Raw genomic sequence first — 17,329 nt, 5'->3', positions numbered from 1 at the left:
CTCTCGCACTGATTTTTTTTCTCTTTTTTTCTTTTATATTCCTGTCTACGCAACCAAAGCAAAACTGAACAATGTTTGTGTTTTTTTTTTAATAAGAGAACATTCAGAGTCTGCAGCGGTCCATCATGACAATGATCGGGTTTTCCTCTGCGCCATCAACATTCCCCCAAACCCCCAACCCCACACACTCATCCATCCCTCATTCCTTTCCTTTTAATTTTCCAGAGAAGCGCTCCCGGGGCTCGGTAGAGGACTGTCTCCGGTGGTCCGACTGGGACTCACGCGGACAGGCAGTCCAGGGAGTCCAGGGTGAGGAAGACGTCCGCCTTGCACTGGAAGGTGCCCGTCCCGTCCCGCAGCAGCTCGCAGCTCTTCAGGTTTGGAGAGATGTCCTTCACGCAGATGGCCTGCAGGGGAAAATAAGTGACGAGATAATTGAAAGTTGCCACTTAAAATCCGCCAACATGAACTTTTAGTGATTCTAATTCCGTTTTTAGGACTCTGATGTTTTGCAGTAATAACAGCAGGCTAGTGCCCAAATGAAAGAAATGTTGCGGAGAGAAGGCATTAGACAAATCCCATATGATGATTTCTTCCTCTGTTTTTGCCTTTCTGTCTTTTCCATAAGTACGGATGATTTATAATTAAATTCTTTATCAATGGCCGCTTTGTCCCGCAGCGCTCACCGGTTTGCGCCTTTACGCACGAGTTGTTAAAACTCTTCCGAACATTATGATCTCATTTGTTTACTCGCCTTAATGAAAGCAAAATGAACTAAAGTGATGTTTACTTGAAATATTTCTAACTTTAAATAGTCAAGTGTCGCTATAAATGTGACTCTTGTGGTGCTGACAGGAAAGCAATTCTTACGCATTTTATCATCAAAACGGGAATAAAGTTCGTTAGTATCTTGTACTCACCATGCTTTTGAGGATGGAGATCTGCCTGTTAGTCTCTGGAATCACGTTGTTACCTGCTGTCTCTCCGCTGTCCATCAGCGTCTCTTCGGACTCGGACCTCCGGACGTACGGTGACCTCCTGATGCCGGACAGCAAACCGGAGGCGCGACCCACCGAGTAGTAGCTGGGCCCGGTCGACTGCTTGTACCAGGCTTCGACTGGATGGCAGGAGATGAGCAGAGACACTGCGACGCACACCACTGCAAACCTAACTGGCCTCTCCATGTCTGGAACCGTCTCGGCACTTTTCACGCAGAGGAAAGCGGCGCTTTTCTTCTTCTTGGTCAGAGGCCGACTTTATGTTTTGCTGGGTTCTTGGAAAACTTTCTGCTGCTTATATAAGCAGACTGGGCGACGTTATCGTGACCCAGGACGTTCATCAAATCAAAACTGAGGTGGGCGGATGATGATCCGGTGTGTGTGTGTGTGTGTGTGTGTGGTATAGAGTATGAGGGGGTTGGAGATGTATAGGGACGTCAGCTCTTCTCTGACGCTTGCTGAGGTAAAAGTGAAATGGATTTACATCAGTGCAACAGGAGGGACACTGACATAACTGGTCAACTCTCAAAGATGTCCACATAGCTTATAAATTAGTGAGGAGATGCTTTTATGTTTCACTAATTTGACACACTAAATCTAAATGTACTAAAAATATTTCAAACTTAAAAAAAAGGCAGATTGGTCCATTTCCACAACAACTCCTCGTGCAGTTTGTCTGGGAAACCACACGAAATGCATAAAAGCCATTAAATTGGGTCAGTGTGTACCCACTGCATGCAACAAAAGGTGTGCAACAAAGCAGAATCAGTGTGCATGGCTTCAAAAGACTTTAACAACATGAGTGAAAATGGACAGATTAGGAGAAAAAAAAAAAAGGGCAGATCAATAAACATGAGTGAATAATCGACTGATCCAAATTGTTGCAACAGCTTTTTAAGGACCGATTGTCTCACTTCAAAGTGGAGCTCTGAGGAGTCAATAAAGCCTCTTTCCTGATTGATTTGCCTACCTCCCCGGTCATGCGTCATGAACTCCACCGCCCTTGTAATCAGCTGATCAGCAGGAAAACAACAGTGATGGAGACTAAAACATAGACGGATGCATCTACATTTGTTCAATTAAGTCATAACAAAAACAGTTAAATAATGTGTAACCATGTTGCCTTTCTATGAAACGGGGTTATGAGGGGGTCTGGATGATGGGAAAATGTACCTTAAATGTATAGAAATAGATAAGAAGGACCACTGACTGGAGAGATGAAATTATCTAACATGAAGAAGGACACTGGAAACAATGTTAGGAATTAAGGCAATTCAAGTTTTGTTTATTTTGGGGCATTAAAAGCAGCACTGACATACAAAAATAAAATTACACATAAATGTCATTTAAGTTATAAGCAGTATGCAGACATCATGTCAATCAAGATGAGTTTAAGTACCATTAGAGTCCATCAGAGTCCATTGTAGAGTGGTCTGCAGTGCGGCTCTAGTTTGTCCTCCAGGACGTAGTCAGGTCCACAGACCCAGGGGTCCCCCGTCTCCCACTGCCACTTCTGCAGACTTTGCCGCAGACTCTCCAGCACGGCGCTGTAGGCCGGGTCTGATACCAGGTTCCTCGTTTCCAGTGGGTCTGTCCTGTGTTGGTGAACCATTTGTACAAGTTTAAACATCACAAACAGACTCAGGGTCACAGCCAAGAATTTAGAAATACTGAGGTAATAACCACCAAAAATAAAGTCTCTATTATTCAGATATTCCATGATTTATTTACTCAGATAGCTGTTCAAATGTAGTTTTATTCAAATGAAGAAGTTCTTTCAAGGAACTTGTATTTGCCGTTTCAAAGCGTTCTCCATGCTGCCAGGAATAACACTACGCTGAAGAAATAACACTACGGTTTAATTACATATGTATTTATTTTGTTGGCCAAAAAGTAGTCAGCAGAAATAAATACAGAGGACACGGCCTCAGGCTCCTCCGAGGAACAGTCCAGAAAAGCCCAAGCAAGCCTTAATACATGATTTCTCGGTGATGAATCAGGTTAAATTCAAAAGAAGAATGGCTTTCCAAAGCTAATTTATGATTTAAACACATATGCAATCAGTTCTAATCCTCTATTATATAGTTTTTGTTTGTATTTCAGTCAAAAACAAAAAGGAAAAGAAAAATAATGATGTGAGCAAGTATCCCTGGTTGCTCTTGACAAAGATCCGACTCATTTTAGCGCTCAGCTCTTCATCACAGAGAACATGTTCGTGCTCTTTCCTTGTATTAGATCACAAGAAGCAGGAATGCAACTGTGACAACAATGATTAATTTCATTATAAATTAATATGTTAATGACAATTTTTTGGAATAAATAAATTAGTCATGTAGTCTATAAAATATTCATAAATTGTGAAAAACACCCATTGAAGTCCAAGGTGACATCTTCAAATGACTTGTTTTGTTCAACCAGCTGTCAGCGAACGCAGCAAATCCTCATATTTGAGAAGCTGGAACCAGAGAATATTTGCTTAATAATGAAATGTAAAATGTACCGACATATTTTGTGCCATTTATTTCCTGTGGATCAACAAATTGACAAATCGTTTCAGCACTAAAAGCAAGCATCCAATCCTCACTTTAGCGACTCAGTGCAGAATCCATTCATAGTCCGAGGGACGTGGGAGAAGAATCCCCACAGGACTAGACTCTGCGACTGACAGGGTCACCTGTGTCTCCAGAGGTGGTGGACTCATTTATCGGATTTGGTTTTTAGGGAGGTACTTATATCATAAATGCAATATGACTCATTACCAGTCGCCTCTTCCATTCATCTTTGAAGCACAATATATATACGGGAAACTATATACAGTAAATAAATATATAACAGACCAATAAACTGGTAAATAAAAGCAGTTTAAATAGTAACTTATTACCAGGCTGAAAAGCAGTGTTTAACGGCCCTCTCTGGTTGGAAGTTCCAAGCCCGTTTCACCTCTGACCACACCCAGCACCACTGAGGGGTGTGGTCAGAGGTGGGCTCTGTTGAACCTGTAACCACACCCAAAAGTGATGTCGCTGCAGCCAGGTGAGACGTTTAACCACTGGAGGTCAGCAAAGGCAAGATTTTCAAATTTCAGGCATTTATAGTCATATACTACATAATTAAAGATGTTAAATTGACAATAATTACCAGCCATGACAGCATGTGGCTGGTGTTGTTTTCACCTTGTGAGTCCGTGCGTGAAATGTGGTCCTGGAGCTGGAACCACAGCTAGGCTGAGCACCCAACTGAAGTCCAGTGCAGGAGAAAAATCACCAGACTACAAATGGTGGCCGTGTGCGTCATTCAAATCAGATGAACTTCATCCACCAATCAAGGTCAAGTATTGTGATCACTCTGCTTTTATCTCCAAACACTTTAGCAAATGCCCTTTTAACCGACTGATATTTATCATCACAGTGAACATATTTCTTCTCCTACACTAGAACAACATGAGCGTCAGCAGCTTTACAGACCTGGAGTCGAACAGCTCCCAGCGGTCTCTGTAGTAATACTGCTCCAGGCTTTTGAACCAGTGTGTGGGCTCACTCAGCCTGCTGCGGTTCAGCAGGTCCTGGAAGGTGGGTGACACGTACAGGTCCTGGTCGATGGGGAAGGGCATGCGGTAGTGTAGGTTGTGGAGAAGGTGGTACGCCCCCTGATGGACGGAGCGGGTTGGGTAGTACATGGTTACCTGAAATCAACATGACAGTACAGAAGTCAAGGCCTTCTGTTTGATTCCTTCATGAAAGTCTATCTCTGACAGTCAGTGGTGGCGACATCTTGTCTGTAAGCAGCGGTGCTCGCAGACCTCGTGGAGGGACTGGCTGGCGTAGACTGTGTGCCAGCTGCTGGGCTCAGTGACTAGAGCAGGAAGTAAGGAGCGACCGGTGAGGTGGACCGGGGTGGCGGGGCTCCCGGGGAGACTGTAGGCCGGGTAGGGAACAGAGAACCAGTCCAGGATGGTGGGAGTGATGTCTGCCAAAAAAAGAGAGGGAGAAGAAGAGAAAAGGGAGGAATAGACAGCGAGAAAATAAGACAAACTAGTAGCTCATTGAGGGAATATTACATTTCAATGTACTGATAATATGTATATAGTAGAGTCATATGCACTCATAATTAGTACAGTGTTTCTTTTATTTTATTGTGTAAACAGAGGGACATCGTTATAAATACGTCACTGTCCAATGAAAACCAAATCTTTATGTTAATGTCTCTTATTTAAGGTTCATAATGTCTACTAGTTATATACTTGAATACTTGCCATGGTTACAGTCTATCTAATGTGCTGTAATCACCTTCTGCAGACATGTATATCACAACTGCTCTGTTCTGCTGCTGATGCATCATTAAGTCTCCCTCTTGTGGCCGATCAAGCACATCAAAGAAACACATGGACTTCACTTGCAGCCTTCCCAACCTGCGATCCATCTCTTACCCAGCAGGCTGACGTAGGCCTGGCTGGTGTCTCCCCATCGCTCCCTGTGCTCTGGAGAGGACACCAGCATGGGCTCCGCTGTCCCAGAGCGATACAGGTTGGTTCTGCCGTTCGGGAAGGGGATGCCGTTATCTGAGCTGTAGATGACCAGAGTGTCGTTCTCATAACCAGCGTCCCTGAGCTCCTGAAGAACCAAACCGATACCTGCAGAGGAGATTTACACCATCATAGCACAGTGTTTTACAAGAATGGCTTCTCTCCACACTCTTTTTTGGTGCATGTGTAGCATAGACTGTAAATAAAGATGGACGACATGACAGCTCCCAAAAAGTGGACCCAAATGTCTCAATTGCCCCTTGGTGGCTGGCTGCAGTGTAGGTCATAAGCCCCGGCCCCTCCATGTTTGCAGATGGAACAGATTTTTTTTAAAATCACATATCACAATACATTTTTCCCAAAGATGATTTCTGTCTTTTTAGGTAGTTCTTATCACGTGGATGTTTGTTGTTGGTTGTTGTGTTCATTTTTCTGATGTTTGTTTTTTAATAGTTATTTGATGCTATAAATATATAATGGGTGCGACCTCGATACCGCAGCTCCACCCTTCGATCACTACTGCGCAGATCCTGGATTCAAATGACGTCACCAGCACAAGATGGCAGCGGCTGTCTCTGGAATATTTTGGCTTCATTTTTGTACAGCGGGAGGAAGTGGAAATGCGTCGTCCATCTTTATACTCAGTCTATGGTGTGTAGGTGTTGTTGCGTACCTTGATCCAGTCTGCTAACAGTGGTGTACTGTGCGGCCAAGTCAGCTCGTGCTGCAGGTGTGTCCGGCACAAAAGGAGAAACCTGAAGTACACAAGATGAGAACAGACCAGATTAATTTATATGTATGTTTTACAGCTGATGCTCGTCTTCTACATTTGAAAACATAAAATCCCTGACCTTCACTTGTTCTGGTGTGTAATATTCTGGTGTCCAGTCAGGTATTCTACCCATCCCCATTTCACCATTCCCAAACTTCTCACAGAAGGCTCCATACTGGGGCTGCGAGTGTCCACAACGATGGGTGTCGTGAAAGGCAACATAAAGGAAAAACGGCCTCTCTTCGTCTTTTGTGTTGTCTTTATTCTCTTCTTTCTTTTGCCTTCGTTCAAAGGCTTCCTCTCTATGGGTCTGGAAAAACTTGCGGACCAAGAGTTTGATGCGGGTGATGTTCCTCCCCACCTGGAGGACAGAGCTGTTCTCCTCCGTGTAGGCAAAATCAAAAGGGTACACAGATCCTGGACCGACATGCTTCTTCCCAATTATACCTGTGGGAATGAGAGAGGGGGAGATATGGTGACAAAAAGCAAGACTGTGTGTGAAAGTAGGTAAAAACTGGTCTTTGTTATTTACCTGTGTGTACGTTGGCTTGGCTGAGGAGCAGCGACAGACTTTGTACTCCGTCAAACGAGTTGAAGTGGTGAACACCCTGATGAAGCCCGTACATGCCGTTCTGGTGCTGAAAACGCATATCAAATCAACCTAAATACTGTGCCGTCATGCGCTAATCCATTTGAGAGGCATCCATATGTGTGTGTGTGTGTGTGTGTGTGTGTGTGTGTGTATGTTTTCACCTGCGGCAGGCCAGTGAGGATGGTGGAGCGGCTTGGGGAGCAGCTGCTGACAGAGGTGAAGGCGTTGCTGAACACCAGGCTTCGCTGGGCCAGAGAGCGCAGGTGGGGGGTGTGGACCACAGAGTTGTTATACACCTCCGTCTCAAAACCTGCATCATCAGCTGCAAGAGGAATAAAAACACTTTTCTTAGCTTTCACACTACATGGACAAAAGTATGTTTATAGAGCTGGCTTTGTGCTCGGAGGCATGTTGGAAGAGAAAAGCGACTCAAACTGTTCCTACAAAGTTCAAAGCACACTGTTGTCATCGTTTACTGTGACTTGTTAGCAAACTGTATTGGGCCATTGTGGGAAATGTCGCACTTCAGTGAGGACTGCTCTATGGCCGTATTGTATTTTTATATTCATATTTATTTGTCAATATCTTACACAATTAAAAGAATTCAGCTCATTTATTGTATTTATTTCTATTTCTTTCACTTACAATTGGTATGTATGCCATGTGTCTGTGTGTGATTAACGTTCTTCTTAATGTTTCTTCTCCCTGCACAAAACTATTAGACAGTGGCACAATGTACTGCAGAGGATACATCATTGGTCCAAAACAATGAGACTGACCATAAGACGGATCACACATACACAATAAATCACATCAATGTGATAAAGTAGTTTGATATGTCAGGTATTTGCCAAAAATAAACCATTAACATCTGGTTATTTTATCTAACAGTTTGTCCAGAAAATGTACCACAGCATGATCTGTATCCATACTGCCATTTAATTTTGGACAGTTTATTAGGTACAGCTAACTAAAACTAATACAGTCTTAATACAACAGTCCTGCAATAATTCCTCCCTTCACGAAAGTTATAATGTTTGTTGAAACTGTTTAGAGAGCGAGTGAGGGTGGGCTGAATAACAGAAACACCTCTCTGTACAATGCAATAGGATTTACTGAGTGTATATTTCAGTATTATAATTCTTCCTGTCAGAGTTTAAAAGTCAGTTGCAGTCTTGAAACTTCAACTGACTTGAAATAGTGTCACGAGTTACCACTGATAGAAATGTAAAAGTTCACTCACCAATTATCAAGAGGACATGTCTTCTGTTTGACTCCGCGATGGGACAAGACGCCAAAGTGAGAAAAAACAACTCGAGCAGCATGATGATGACTAAGTTAGCTGGCTGTCTTCACTGTTAGCCAAAAACCAAGTCTCAAAACCTCCGCTGCTTTGGCTTTGAAACATTTCATGTGAGCGGAAACAATTTCCGTTCAATGACTACAATGAATTCAGTCGTCAAAATAAATACACAAAGTACATAAAGTGACTTGTAGAGCTTTGTGTCAGCTACATCATCGTCAATAAACGACAGCAGTGAACACACATTTTCACGTCTTCCGCAAACAACTCAAGCCCCGCCCACCCGACGTCACATGACAGAGGTCACGTGGGGATAGAACGCAAGAACCTCTGTCTCGCGCTTCAGCAGCAGAGTGAGGAAGTGGTTTTAGAGAAAGGAGCTGAGAATCACAGCTGAACCAGTGCATAATGTCACAGAAGAGGATATTAGGTCGGGTAAGAGCTCTTATTCTGTTATATTCTGTTGTTTTTGTGCTCTATTCTATTATGTTCTATTCTAATGTGTAGTGTTGTTTTTCTATTCTATTCTATGGTGTCTTTTTGTTCTGTTCTGTTCTATTCTATTCTAGCTTATCTTCATTTATTTGTGCTTGTTCCAGTCACACAGCTTTTTTTGTTTTTTAGATTATTCACGTTCTTTCACTTTGTCAATGCAACCTCTTATTGTTCAATCAATGTTAGAAGAACATTATATCCTTCATAACATAAACACATTATAGGACACAAAGGGAGATCAATGCAATATCTCACTGTGAGATGAGTATTTCTGGACATGTTTCTTTGTCGGGGAGTTTTAAGGCTTGTAAGTGATTGTGTTGAAAAAGTTCTGGCTGTTGCAAAACAATCACTGGTCTGAGACAAGCATGCACAGCACGAACCTGTCATATGATCATCATATGACAAAGCTTGTTAAGGTCAAGGCCACGGGTCAGGTGACCTCATTAAAATATTAAACACCAGTGTAGTAAGTTCTGGTAATATAATCTATGTGACCTGGCAGCTTTTGTTGTTGTTTTCTCCATTACACACAGATCATAGCATGCATCTGAAGATATGGCATCCACTTTCTTTGATGTGCTGTGTAGTTGTCCAGAAAAACATGCAGACTAACTGATGCATGCATGCACACAGAGTGTGTGTTTCCCTGAAAACTGGGCCTGTGAGGAGAGAGGACTCTCAGAAAGCAAAGGAAAGCCGGAGGAACAAAGCAGCACTTCCCAAAAGCCAATGAGTGGCCTTTGAAAAAGAAGAGGAAACTTGATCGCTTTGTGTATATGGCTTTTATTCTGTAATAATAAAATCCTGCACACTTGCAGCTGTCTCTTCATCCTTTCCCCTGTCATCCCCCTCTCCAGGTTCTCCGTCTTCACCTCTAATCCTTGTGCGATGGACCGGCCTCTGCTGGGGCGAGTGTCAGCCCGGGCCTGCTGCTCCTACAGCATGCTGAAGGCCTGGCTGCCCATCCTCTCCTGGCTGCCCAGGTACAAGCTGAAGTGGCTCCAGATGGACGTGCTCGCAGGCCTCACCGTCGGCCTGACGACTGTACCGCAGGCGCTGGCTTATGCTGAAGTAGCCGGCCTTCCTGTGCAGGTGAATCCTTGCTGAGTTGTCTGTGACTCTCCAGATATCTCAGCTCTGCGTTTAAATCATCAAGTTGTTAAAGTCACTCCTTCTCAACTGTAGAGAGTTGAAATCATGATGTCGCCTGTCAATAACAGCCTGTATCATTGTTATGTTACTGATGCTTTTGCTTTCACTCAAAGACCACCGCCTGTTGGTAGGTACACGTCTTAAACTCAGACTTAAGGTGAGCACAGAGAAACTTCAGCAGATGAATGTGTCTCTGCAGAGACACAAGAAGCTAAACACATTTTTGATTTAATCAGTAATGAACACAATAATCGTCAGTCGCAGCTCTGTTCATCATTTGGTCTAAAAGCATTTCTCCCCACAGTACGGACTCTACTCTGCCTTCATGGGGGGGTTCTTCTACACCCTCCTGGGGACCTCTAAGGATGTGACACTGGGTCCCACGGCCATCATGTCCCTCCTGTGTTTCTCCGTGGTGGGGGGGCAGCCGCATCGAGCCGTGCTGCTCAGCCTCCTCTGTGGACTCATCCAGGCTGTAATGGCATTACTGAGATTAGGTGAGGGGGGTGGGTCAGGTGAAAACCTTGTGACCCTTCTGGTGGTTTTCTTAATTTACTCAGCACTCAACTGGGAAGCAACAATATTTTAGTGTTACATCTTCCAGTCTTTAGGATGAGCTCTGTATCAAAACCTGATATTACAATATTACAATATTAAAATGAGTGTCATGTACCAACTTCAAACGATTAATGGACAGACCTGCAGAAACTGTGAAGAAACAGGAGATTTGTTTGTGAGTGCACTTCCTACCACCACATCTACAACTTCCTCTGCTTAACCACACGCAATTTCTGTGAAATCTGTGGATCTCAACCTTGCTTTTATTTTTGATTCAAGGTCAGTGTCATGGCTCTGCAAATCATTCGTTACTTTGCTTTTCTTCTGCAGGTTTCCTGCTGGACTTCATCTCTTTCCCTGTAATAAAAGGCTTCACTTGTGCTGCTGCAGTAACCATTGGCTTTGGCCAGGTCAAGGTAAGAGTTAAACACACACACACACACACACACACACAGCAACAAAAACAATGACACATGCATCTACCAGTTATTGCACTCATTTCCTTATGATTCTACTCGACACTGACTGCAGTTTCACATTTATAGTTTATATAGTCTCTTTACACCCAATACAGACAACTTTACACTTCAACAATAACAAATTATTAAAAGAAAGCAATAATATCGACATAGTAAGCAGAAAGAATTTGCACACACAATAAAACAAGTTAAAAAAAAAATTCGGTGTGCAAACTCATTTTGTAGTTACTGTTTCTATCTAAAAGGCAAAGGGAGAGCTCCTCTTGTTCACCCACTTTGCCTGTCAGTGGTTTCAGCTGATGGCAGCCCTGTTGCTTCTGTTTCTAGAATATTCTGGGACTCCAGGGCGTTCCCCACGAGTTCTTCCTGGAGGTTTACTACACCTTCTACAAGATCCCAGAAGCCAGGGTTGGTGATGTGGTACTGGGTCTGCTTTGTCTCGCTCTGCTGGTCATGTTGTTGTTTATGAAGACGAGTCTGGGCCCTGACGACGCTCCCTACTCCACCTACTCCAGAGTCGCAAGGAAACTAGTGTGGACCGTTGCTACCAGTTAGTACCTGTGTGGCTGTGACTGCGTGTCTGTGTGTGTGAGTGTGTATATGTCTGTCTCTTCACATGCATGTACCCCAATCACGTTGTATAAAATCTGAAATGTACAGTGTCTGCACTATGTTTTAGATACACATTTTACTTTTCTAAAACCTTCTTCTTTCCTCAAATTTCTTCATTTCTTCTCTGTCTTGATCAGTGCGTAACGCTCTGGTGGTCGTGGCTGCATCCTTCGTAGCATTTTCCTGGGATGCTTACGGTTATCACGTGTTTACAGTCACTGGGAAAACCTCCCAGGGGCTCCCGCCGTTCAGGCCTCCGCCCACCTCAGACACCACAGCCAACGGCACCGTCGTCTCCTTTGGAGAGATTGTAGAGGTAAGGAGAAGAGAGCTACAGGGTGAGGCAACTTTCACTTCCCAAAATCTTTCCAGTTCGCGTGAAGAGCAGCTGACTAGTCTTCCTCTCTGTGTGTTTTGTGCAGGGCTTTGGAGGAGGGCTTGTTGTGATTCCCTTCATGGGTCTGTTGGAGAGCATTGCTATTGCTAAAGCTTTTGGTAAGTGTTCTTAGCCGCGCTGGTCTGTCAGTCGGTCAGTCCACAATCGGTCCAGTTATGTACAGACATTCATGACGATGACTTCGGTGATCCCCTGACTTTTCCTCCAGCGCCACCATGTTTGTGGTTTTGAGTGAAATGTCTCAACAACATTTGGATAGATTGTCGTGAAATTTGGTTCAGACATTCATGTCCCCCTCAAGATGAAATGTAATAACTTTGGTGATCCCTTAACTTTTTATTTTTAAATTTTATCCAATACTTTGGTTTATGACTAAATACCTGCAAAACGAAGAGAGAGATTCCCATCAGCCTCAGCTGTACTTTGTGTTTTGTGCTAATTACAAAACTTACATTGTGAACATGGTAAACATTATACCTGCTAAACATCAGCATGTTAGCATTTAGCTCAAAGCACTGCTGTGCCGCAGTGCGGCCTCACAGAGCTGCTAGCATGGCTGTAGACTTTATAGCTAAAATGATTTTATGCAAACCTATTTATTATTAGAGTTGTAGACTTTACTTTTTTGTCATGTTGCAAAAGCACTTTTCGCATTAGATAATCAAGGCAGCTAAAGAATGAGTGTTGCCAGATTCTAACTTCCTGTTTCTCCTCAGCCAGTCAGAATGACTACAGAATTGATGCCAACCAGGAGCTGCTGGCTATTGGTGTGAGCAACATCATGGGCTCCTTTGTGTCAGCCTACCCTGTCACTGGCAGCTTTGGGAGGTTTGTGTGTGTGTGTGTGTGTGTGTGTGTGTGTGTGTGTGTGTGTGTGTGTGTGTGAGAGAGAGAGAGAGAGAGAGACTGCAACATATAGAGTTCAGATGTTAAATATTTACGGTGTCATGTTTTCTCCTCACTTCCAGGACAGCAGTGAACTCCCAGACTGGTGTTTGCACTCCAGCTGGAGGGATCGTCACCAGTGAGTCCTGACACTTTTGCTCTATCTCTTCCGCCCTCTTGTGGTGGTCGGTGTCATCATATATTATCCCCACTTCTGTTGTTTCTGTGCTTCCTTCTCCTTCTCTGTCTCCTTTGGTGAGATGTCTAAGAGTTGTCATGGTGGTCAGAGGTAGAAGTCATAAAAGAAAGGTCAGAAACTGGCTTTAGCAGGAGTCGAAGGATTTTGTCATCGCTGTCTCATCACATAGACAACGTCCACAAGAAGACAATCGTATCATATATTTATGTGGCTTTCCGTTCTCTTGCTGTCTCTCTCCTGTAAATGAAGGATTTCTCTCTCTGTGTTTTTGCAGGTGTGATAGTGTTGCTTTCCCTGGCGTTCCTCATGCCGGCCTTCTGCTACATCCCCAAAGCTTCTCTAGCTGCTGTTATCATCTGTGCGGTAGCTCCCATGGCGGATTACCGTGTTGTGGCGAAGATGTGGAGGATACGCAGTAGGTGTCTGCTCTTTTTTTTAATTTTGTGTATCTGTTTGTTTAATTGTGGTCTCATGCTCATGTGTCTTCCACAGAGCTGGACCTGCTGCCTTTTGTTGTGACCTTCCTGATGAGTTTCTGGCAGGTGCAGTACGGCATCGTAGGAGGTGTAGCTGTATCTGGAGCCATGCTGCTGTACAACACGGCGAGACCCCAGATAAAGGTACCATTATATTCTGTACTGGGCCGTGTGTGGGTGAGCGTGACGCTTTAAGGAAGAGTTGGCAGTGAAACATATTAATTTCTATAATATCGATTTAGAGTTCAGAGAAATATGATGATCAATCTAAAAGACCAAAGACTTAAGCTGACATTTGAATCAACAGTCAGTTACTCTCCTGCACCAGTTTCTTAGCCTCATAGGCATTTTCGCATGAACTCAACAGGACAATGTTTTATTCTACCTTGCTCCTCTGCTGTGAACTACAGGAACTGAAGTGGAATGAGATGTGGAAGGTTTGAGGAGAAGCGGATACAACGAAAAGGCCAAAGGGCTGCTGGAGTGTGTTGAACATCATACAATTGTTTTTGTGTTAACAATGTGTGCCTGTTGTGTGCAGGTGTCTGATCACGGTGTGCTGGTGATGGAGTTGGGCAGTGGACTCAGCTTTCCCGCCACTGAGTATCTCAGCCACGTCTTACACACTCAGGCTCTGCAGGGTAAGGATACCTTTGTTTAGAGGACGCTTGCATGAAACAGTAATGTGTGGTGATCTCTGTCTCTTGTTTAAGCACCTCCTCTCTTTCAGTTTTTCCTCTCATTTCCTCTCCTGTCTTTCTCCCCCCAGCGTCTCCTCCGCGGTCGGTGGTCCTGGATTGCGATCATGTCAGCGTCATAGATTACTCAGTGATCAGCGAGCTCAGGGACCTGCTGAGGCAGTTCAAACTACGAGAAGTTCGACTGGTCTTTTCCAGATTGCAGGTACGACCCTCAGTCCTCACTGCGTTTTATTGGAGTACAGATTATTGGCTGTTAAATTTCAAAATATAATGTTTTTTTGTTTGGGGCCAGAATTCAGTTCTTATATCAAAACAACAAAACAAAATATATGTTCTTCCCTCTGTTTTTCTGCCTTCCTCCCACCTTTAGCCCTCTGTGCTGGAGGTTCTCCTCGCAGCTGATCTGCAGGGCCTCAGGTATACAGACAGCGTGGAGGCAGCTCTGCAGATGGAGTTGGGAGCCTCCTCAATGACAGACATAAAAACTGTCCAATCACAGACTGGGGAGGAGGTGTTTGACGGTGGACAGACGCAATGTAGCAACAACACTGATCAGTGACATTTCTGATCTGGGATTATTGAGCTGTTATGAAGTTGAAAAGTGATGAACTACCTCCAGCAACTGATTTACTGACTGATAGGTGTACACCGACTGTCAATGACCAAGCGATGTCCCTCTGTGTTGCGCTGAACTTTGTATCTGCTAAACTTGACTTCAGAAATCCTTGTGGAATCACTACAGTACTATTGCACAACAGTGGACCAGACATCTAATACTGTGTTTTATAGATTTTGATAGGCTCTTGAGGGACATTATGCATTTTGTATGAATGAGAGAAATAATATTACTGATATATATATTTTTTTACTGACAGAGAACTCCCTCTGTTATGTTTTAGGGCTGAAGGTGATAGGTGAGTTACCAGAGACCAAATCTGAATTTACAGAATAAGAATAGGGACGAAGGCTGTGTGAATAATAGACAGAACAGAGCAAAGCTAACACATATGCCACCTATCATTATGAGTCGTTTTATTTATCTATGTAAAAGGAAATGTAAGGTGATTGATTTCTCTTATTTTTATGTTGGTAAAGAAATGTTGCCAGGGCTTTTAATTGACTCATCACAATGACATTGATTGAATTACATTATTAATCCAAATCACCACATCTGTAAGGACTTTTACTGAATAATCTTTTTTTTACATATGTATACATGTGTGTTTGCGTGTCTGTGTGTTATGGTTGTGTTAAGTCACACATATGTACAGAATATATACAAAATAAAATGAGTCAGATAACTTTACTCTGCACATTCATGGTCCCAGAGGGACCCCACAACAATAATTTCAACAAAACATGGAGGGTCTCCAATGCCAGATGTCAGGAGTGATTCAGCAGGTTTCTGGTGATTTCCACATCACAAATCCACAGGGGGGTTTAATATACCATAAACACTGAGTAACATCCATTCTAATGTGAAATCGGCAACAAGACCTTTATAAAACTGGTAGCATCTACCAAACCATGGCCTGGACAGCTCTTGCTTGCAGCATTTTGAAACTCAAAAGCAACCTCAGACAACCTGCAGACATCAGGTCGTATTTGTATTTAATTTCTAATTAAATTAGATTACTTTGCAGAGATATGTTTTCACTCTGCCGTTAAGTTGAGTCAGTGTTGTAAAACCATGAAATATGATCACTTCCAAGGGGGGTGAATACTTACTCTGCAATAATTTCCCACTAAACTGTAGGTTTTATCAGACCATTAAAGATATAAATCACCTGATTTTCTGCACAAGCCTACATTGTGTCACATTGTAAACACCATGAAGTACTCAAAATGTCAACACTAAATTTGTTGTTTGTCATTTTGGTCACTTTTTACAGAGACAAAAGTCCCAAGCTGGTGTCACATCATGTACAAAAGGATGAATGTATTCTTCATCCATCATCCTGACCCTGTAATCCATCGGCTGTGTCCATCTTTAGCAATTATTTACACGGCTGTTGCCCTGCTCGGAAAATTCACACACACTTCCTCTTAAGTTAAGGTTGTCAAAGTCGATGTCGGGTAACAACACAGCGTGAATCAATAATGACTCAAAATACATCTGTATTCTTGTTTAACTCAAAAGGACAAACTGACTGACAGCATTTTTGAATCTTCCATATTGCCCGCTAAACAATGACTTTGCAATCTTCATGGCGCTTAGTGAAGCATTAATTATCAATTTCAGCAAAGGGAATTGTTACAAGCAAGTCTCCCCAGTTGTGGCTCACTTGTACATGTAACATTTCCTACATACCCAGTTTTCTACTGACCCAGTTATCTGTTTCTGACATGTGTACAACGCTTTCGCCAAACTAAGTATAGACGGTTTTCTCCAACACATCATCTACCCATAATATAAAACTCAGTGGTGAGGGCCCTCCTACACATAGCAGAACATGGTCAGTGAGGATAAAGGGAGGGAGCTGCAGGAGGTCCAGCAGGTACAAGGAATAACGAGAATCCCACTTTGACTGAAGACCAGGCAGAAAGGACACTGCTAAATCAACAGGGACCACCAGAAGCATCCCATCGGCTGGACTGTCAGAGCATCTAGCCAGATTCTTCAAGTCAAAACACCTGAAAGACCCTGAAAACCTATTTTACCAGCTGTGACAGCGTGTGGCTGGTGTTTGTTTTCACCTTGTCAGTCTGTGTGTGGTGTTCATATGTCTGTCTGTGGACAGATTTCATCAACATGATAGCATCACAACCGTACAAGGTGCAGCCATGAAACTTCACAGGTGTGTAGCTGAGAGCAAAATGAAGGCCGAGTTCGAAGATGGGTGTGGTCCGAGCAAGGGCGCTGGAAGTGGGGGGTGGGGAGTAGGGAAGGGGCCATTGAAAAAGGGTGATGTCAAGAATTTCCATACACCAATCAGACTTTAGGAACATTTGAATCTAAATGGGATGACAGTCGTGGGTCTTTGACTGAAGCGATGGCAATGTCAGTCTGTCGGTTGGTCCATCACTTTGGTCCAGACTGAAATACGCAATAACTACCAGATGGATTGTCATGACATTTTGGTTTACAGACCTCATGATCTTCAGTGACTGAATACTTACCTATTTACCTATATACATACTTATATCATGTGATGACAACTGAACAAAGCGAGTAAGAGAATGTT

At 43.3% G+C, this 17,329-nt stretch overlaps 3 protein-coding genes across 4 annotated transcripts; 1 reads left to right on the top strand and 2 right to left on the bottom strand.

Annotated features, from left to right (window-relative positions):
• Positions 1 to 204: 204 nt before the first annotated feature.
• Positions 205 to 1,184, bottom strand: npb (neuropeptide B). Its single transcript, XM_070924799.1, has 2 exons — positions 921 to 1,184; positions 205 to 407 (listed from the first exon to the last, which is right to left on the bottom strand). The coding sequence occupies exons 1-2, from the start codon at positions 1,182 to 1,184 to the stop codon at positions 279 to 281; spliced, it is 393 nt and encodes a 130-aa protein (XP_070780900.1). The 3' UTR covers positions 205 to 278.
• Positions 1,185 to 2,255: 1,071 nt separating this feature from the next.
• Positions 2,256 to 8,252, bottom strand: sgsh (N-sulfoglucosamine sulfohydrolase (sulfamidase)). Of its 2 annotated transcripts, none has more exons than XM_070920306.1 (9): positions 8,128 to 8,252; positions 7,046 to 7,206; positions 6,825 to 6,930; positions 6,372 to 6,739; positions 6,194 to 6,275; positions 5,407 to 5,628; positions 4,798 to 4,964; positions 4,463 to 4,680; positions 2,256 to 2,593 (listed from the first exon to the last, which is right to left on the bottom strand). In XM_070920306.1, the coding sequence occupies exons 1-9, from the start codon at positions 8,207 to 8,209 to the stop codon at positions 2,410 to 2,412; spliced, it is 1,590 nt and encodes a 529-aa protein (XP_070776407.1). In that variant the 5' UTR covers positions 8,210 to 8,252; the 3' UTR covers positions 2,256 to 2,409. The 2 variants fall into 2 exon arrangements, with proteins under 2 accessions (XP_070776407.1, XP_070776398.1); XM_070920297.1 differs by having other exon boundaries at positions 5,425 to 5,628.
• A 1,321-nt stretch (positions 8,253 to 9,573) lies between these two features.
• slc26a11 (solute carrier family 26 member 11) lies at positions 9,574 to 15,431 on the top strand. The gene is made up of 13 exons (XM_070921933.1): positions 9,574 to 9,777; positions 10,142 to 10,334; positions 10,726 to 10,811; positions 11,202 to 11,424; positions 11,624 to 11,802; positions 11,909 to 11,981; positions 12,600 to 12,711; positions 12,852 to 12,907; positions 13,242 to 13,382; positions 13,460 to 13,587; positions 13,985 to 14,084; positions 14,213 to 14,346; positions 14,515 to 15,431. Exons 1-13 carry the CDS (start codon positions 9,574 to 9,576, stop codon positions 14,701 to 14,703), a joined length of 1,818 nt encoding a protein of 605 aa, XP_070778034.1. The 3' UTR covers positions 14,704 to 15,431.
• The last annotated feature ends 1,898 nt before the right edge of the window (positions 15,432 to 17,329 follow it).

Source organism: Enoplosus armatus, chromosome 2 (genome assembly GCF_043641665.1).
Source record: "Enoplosus armatus isolate fEnoArm2 chromosome 2, fEnoArm2.hap1, whole genome shotgun sequence".
Lineage (NCBI taxonomy): Eukaryota > Metazoa > Chordata > Actinopteri > Centrarchiformes > Enoplosidae > Enoplosus > Enoplosus armatus.
Note: the sequence above shows the minus strand (reverse complement) of the source record. Positions and strands in the feature narration are given on the sequence as shown.

Coding starts and splice junctions, on each gene's coding strand:
- npb (XM_070924799.1), bottom strand. CDS start 1,184: ATGGAGAGGCCAGTTAGGTTTGCAGTGGTGTGCGTCGCAGTGTCTCTG. Junction 408..920: donor TCTCCATCCTCAAAAGCATG/GTGAGTACAAGA, acceptor TTTCCCCTGCAG/GCCATCTGCGTGAAGGACAT.
- sgsh (XM_070920306.1), bottom strand. CDS start 8,209: ATGCTGCTCGAGTTGTTTTTTCTCACTTTGGCGTCTTGTCCCATCGCG. Junction 7,207..8,127: donor ACATGTCCTCTTGATAATTG/GTGAGTGAACTT, acceptor TTCCTCTTGCAG/CTGATGATGCAGGTTTTGAG. Junction 6,931..7,045: donor TCCTCACTGGCCTGCCGCAG/GTGAAAACATAC, acceptor ATGCGTTTTCAG/CACCAGAACGGCATGTACGG.
- slc26a11 (XM_070921933.1), top strand. CDS start 9,574: ATGGACCGGCCTCTGCTGGGGCGAGTGTCAGCCCGGGCCTGCTGCTCC. Junction 13,588..13,984: donor CGGCGAGACCCCAGATAAAG/GTACCATTATAT, acceptor TGTTGTGTGCAG/GTGTCTGATCACGGTGTGCT. Junction 14,347..14,514: donor TGGTCTTTTCCAGATTGCAG/GTACGACCCTCA, acceptor TCCCACCTTTAG/CCCTCTGTGCTGGAGGTTCT.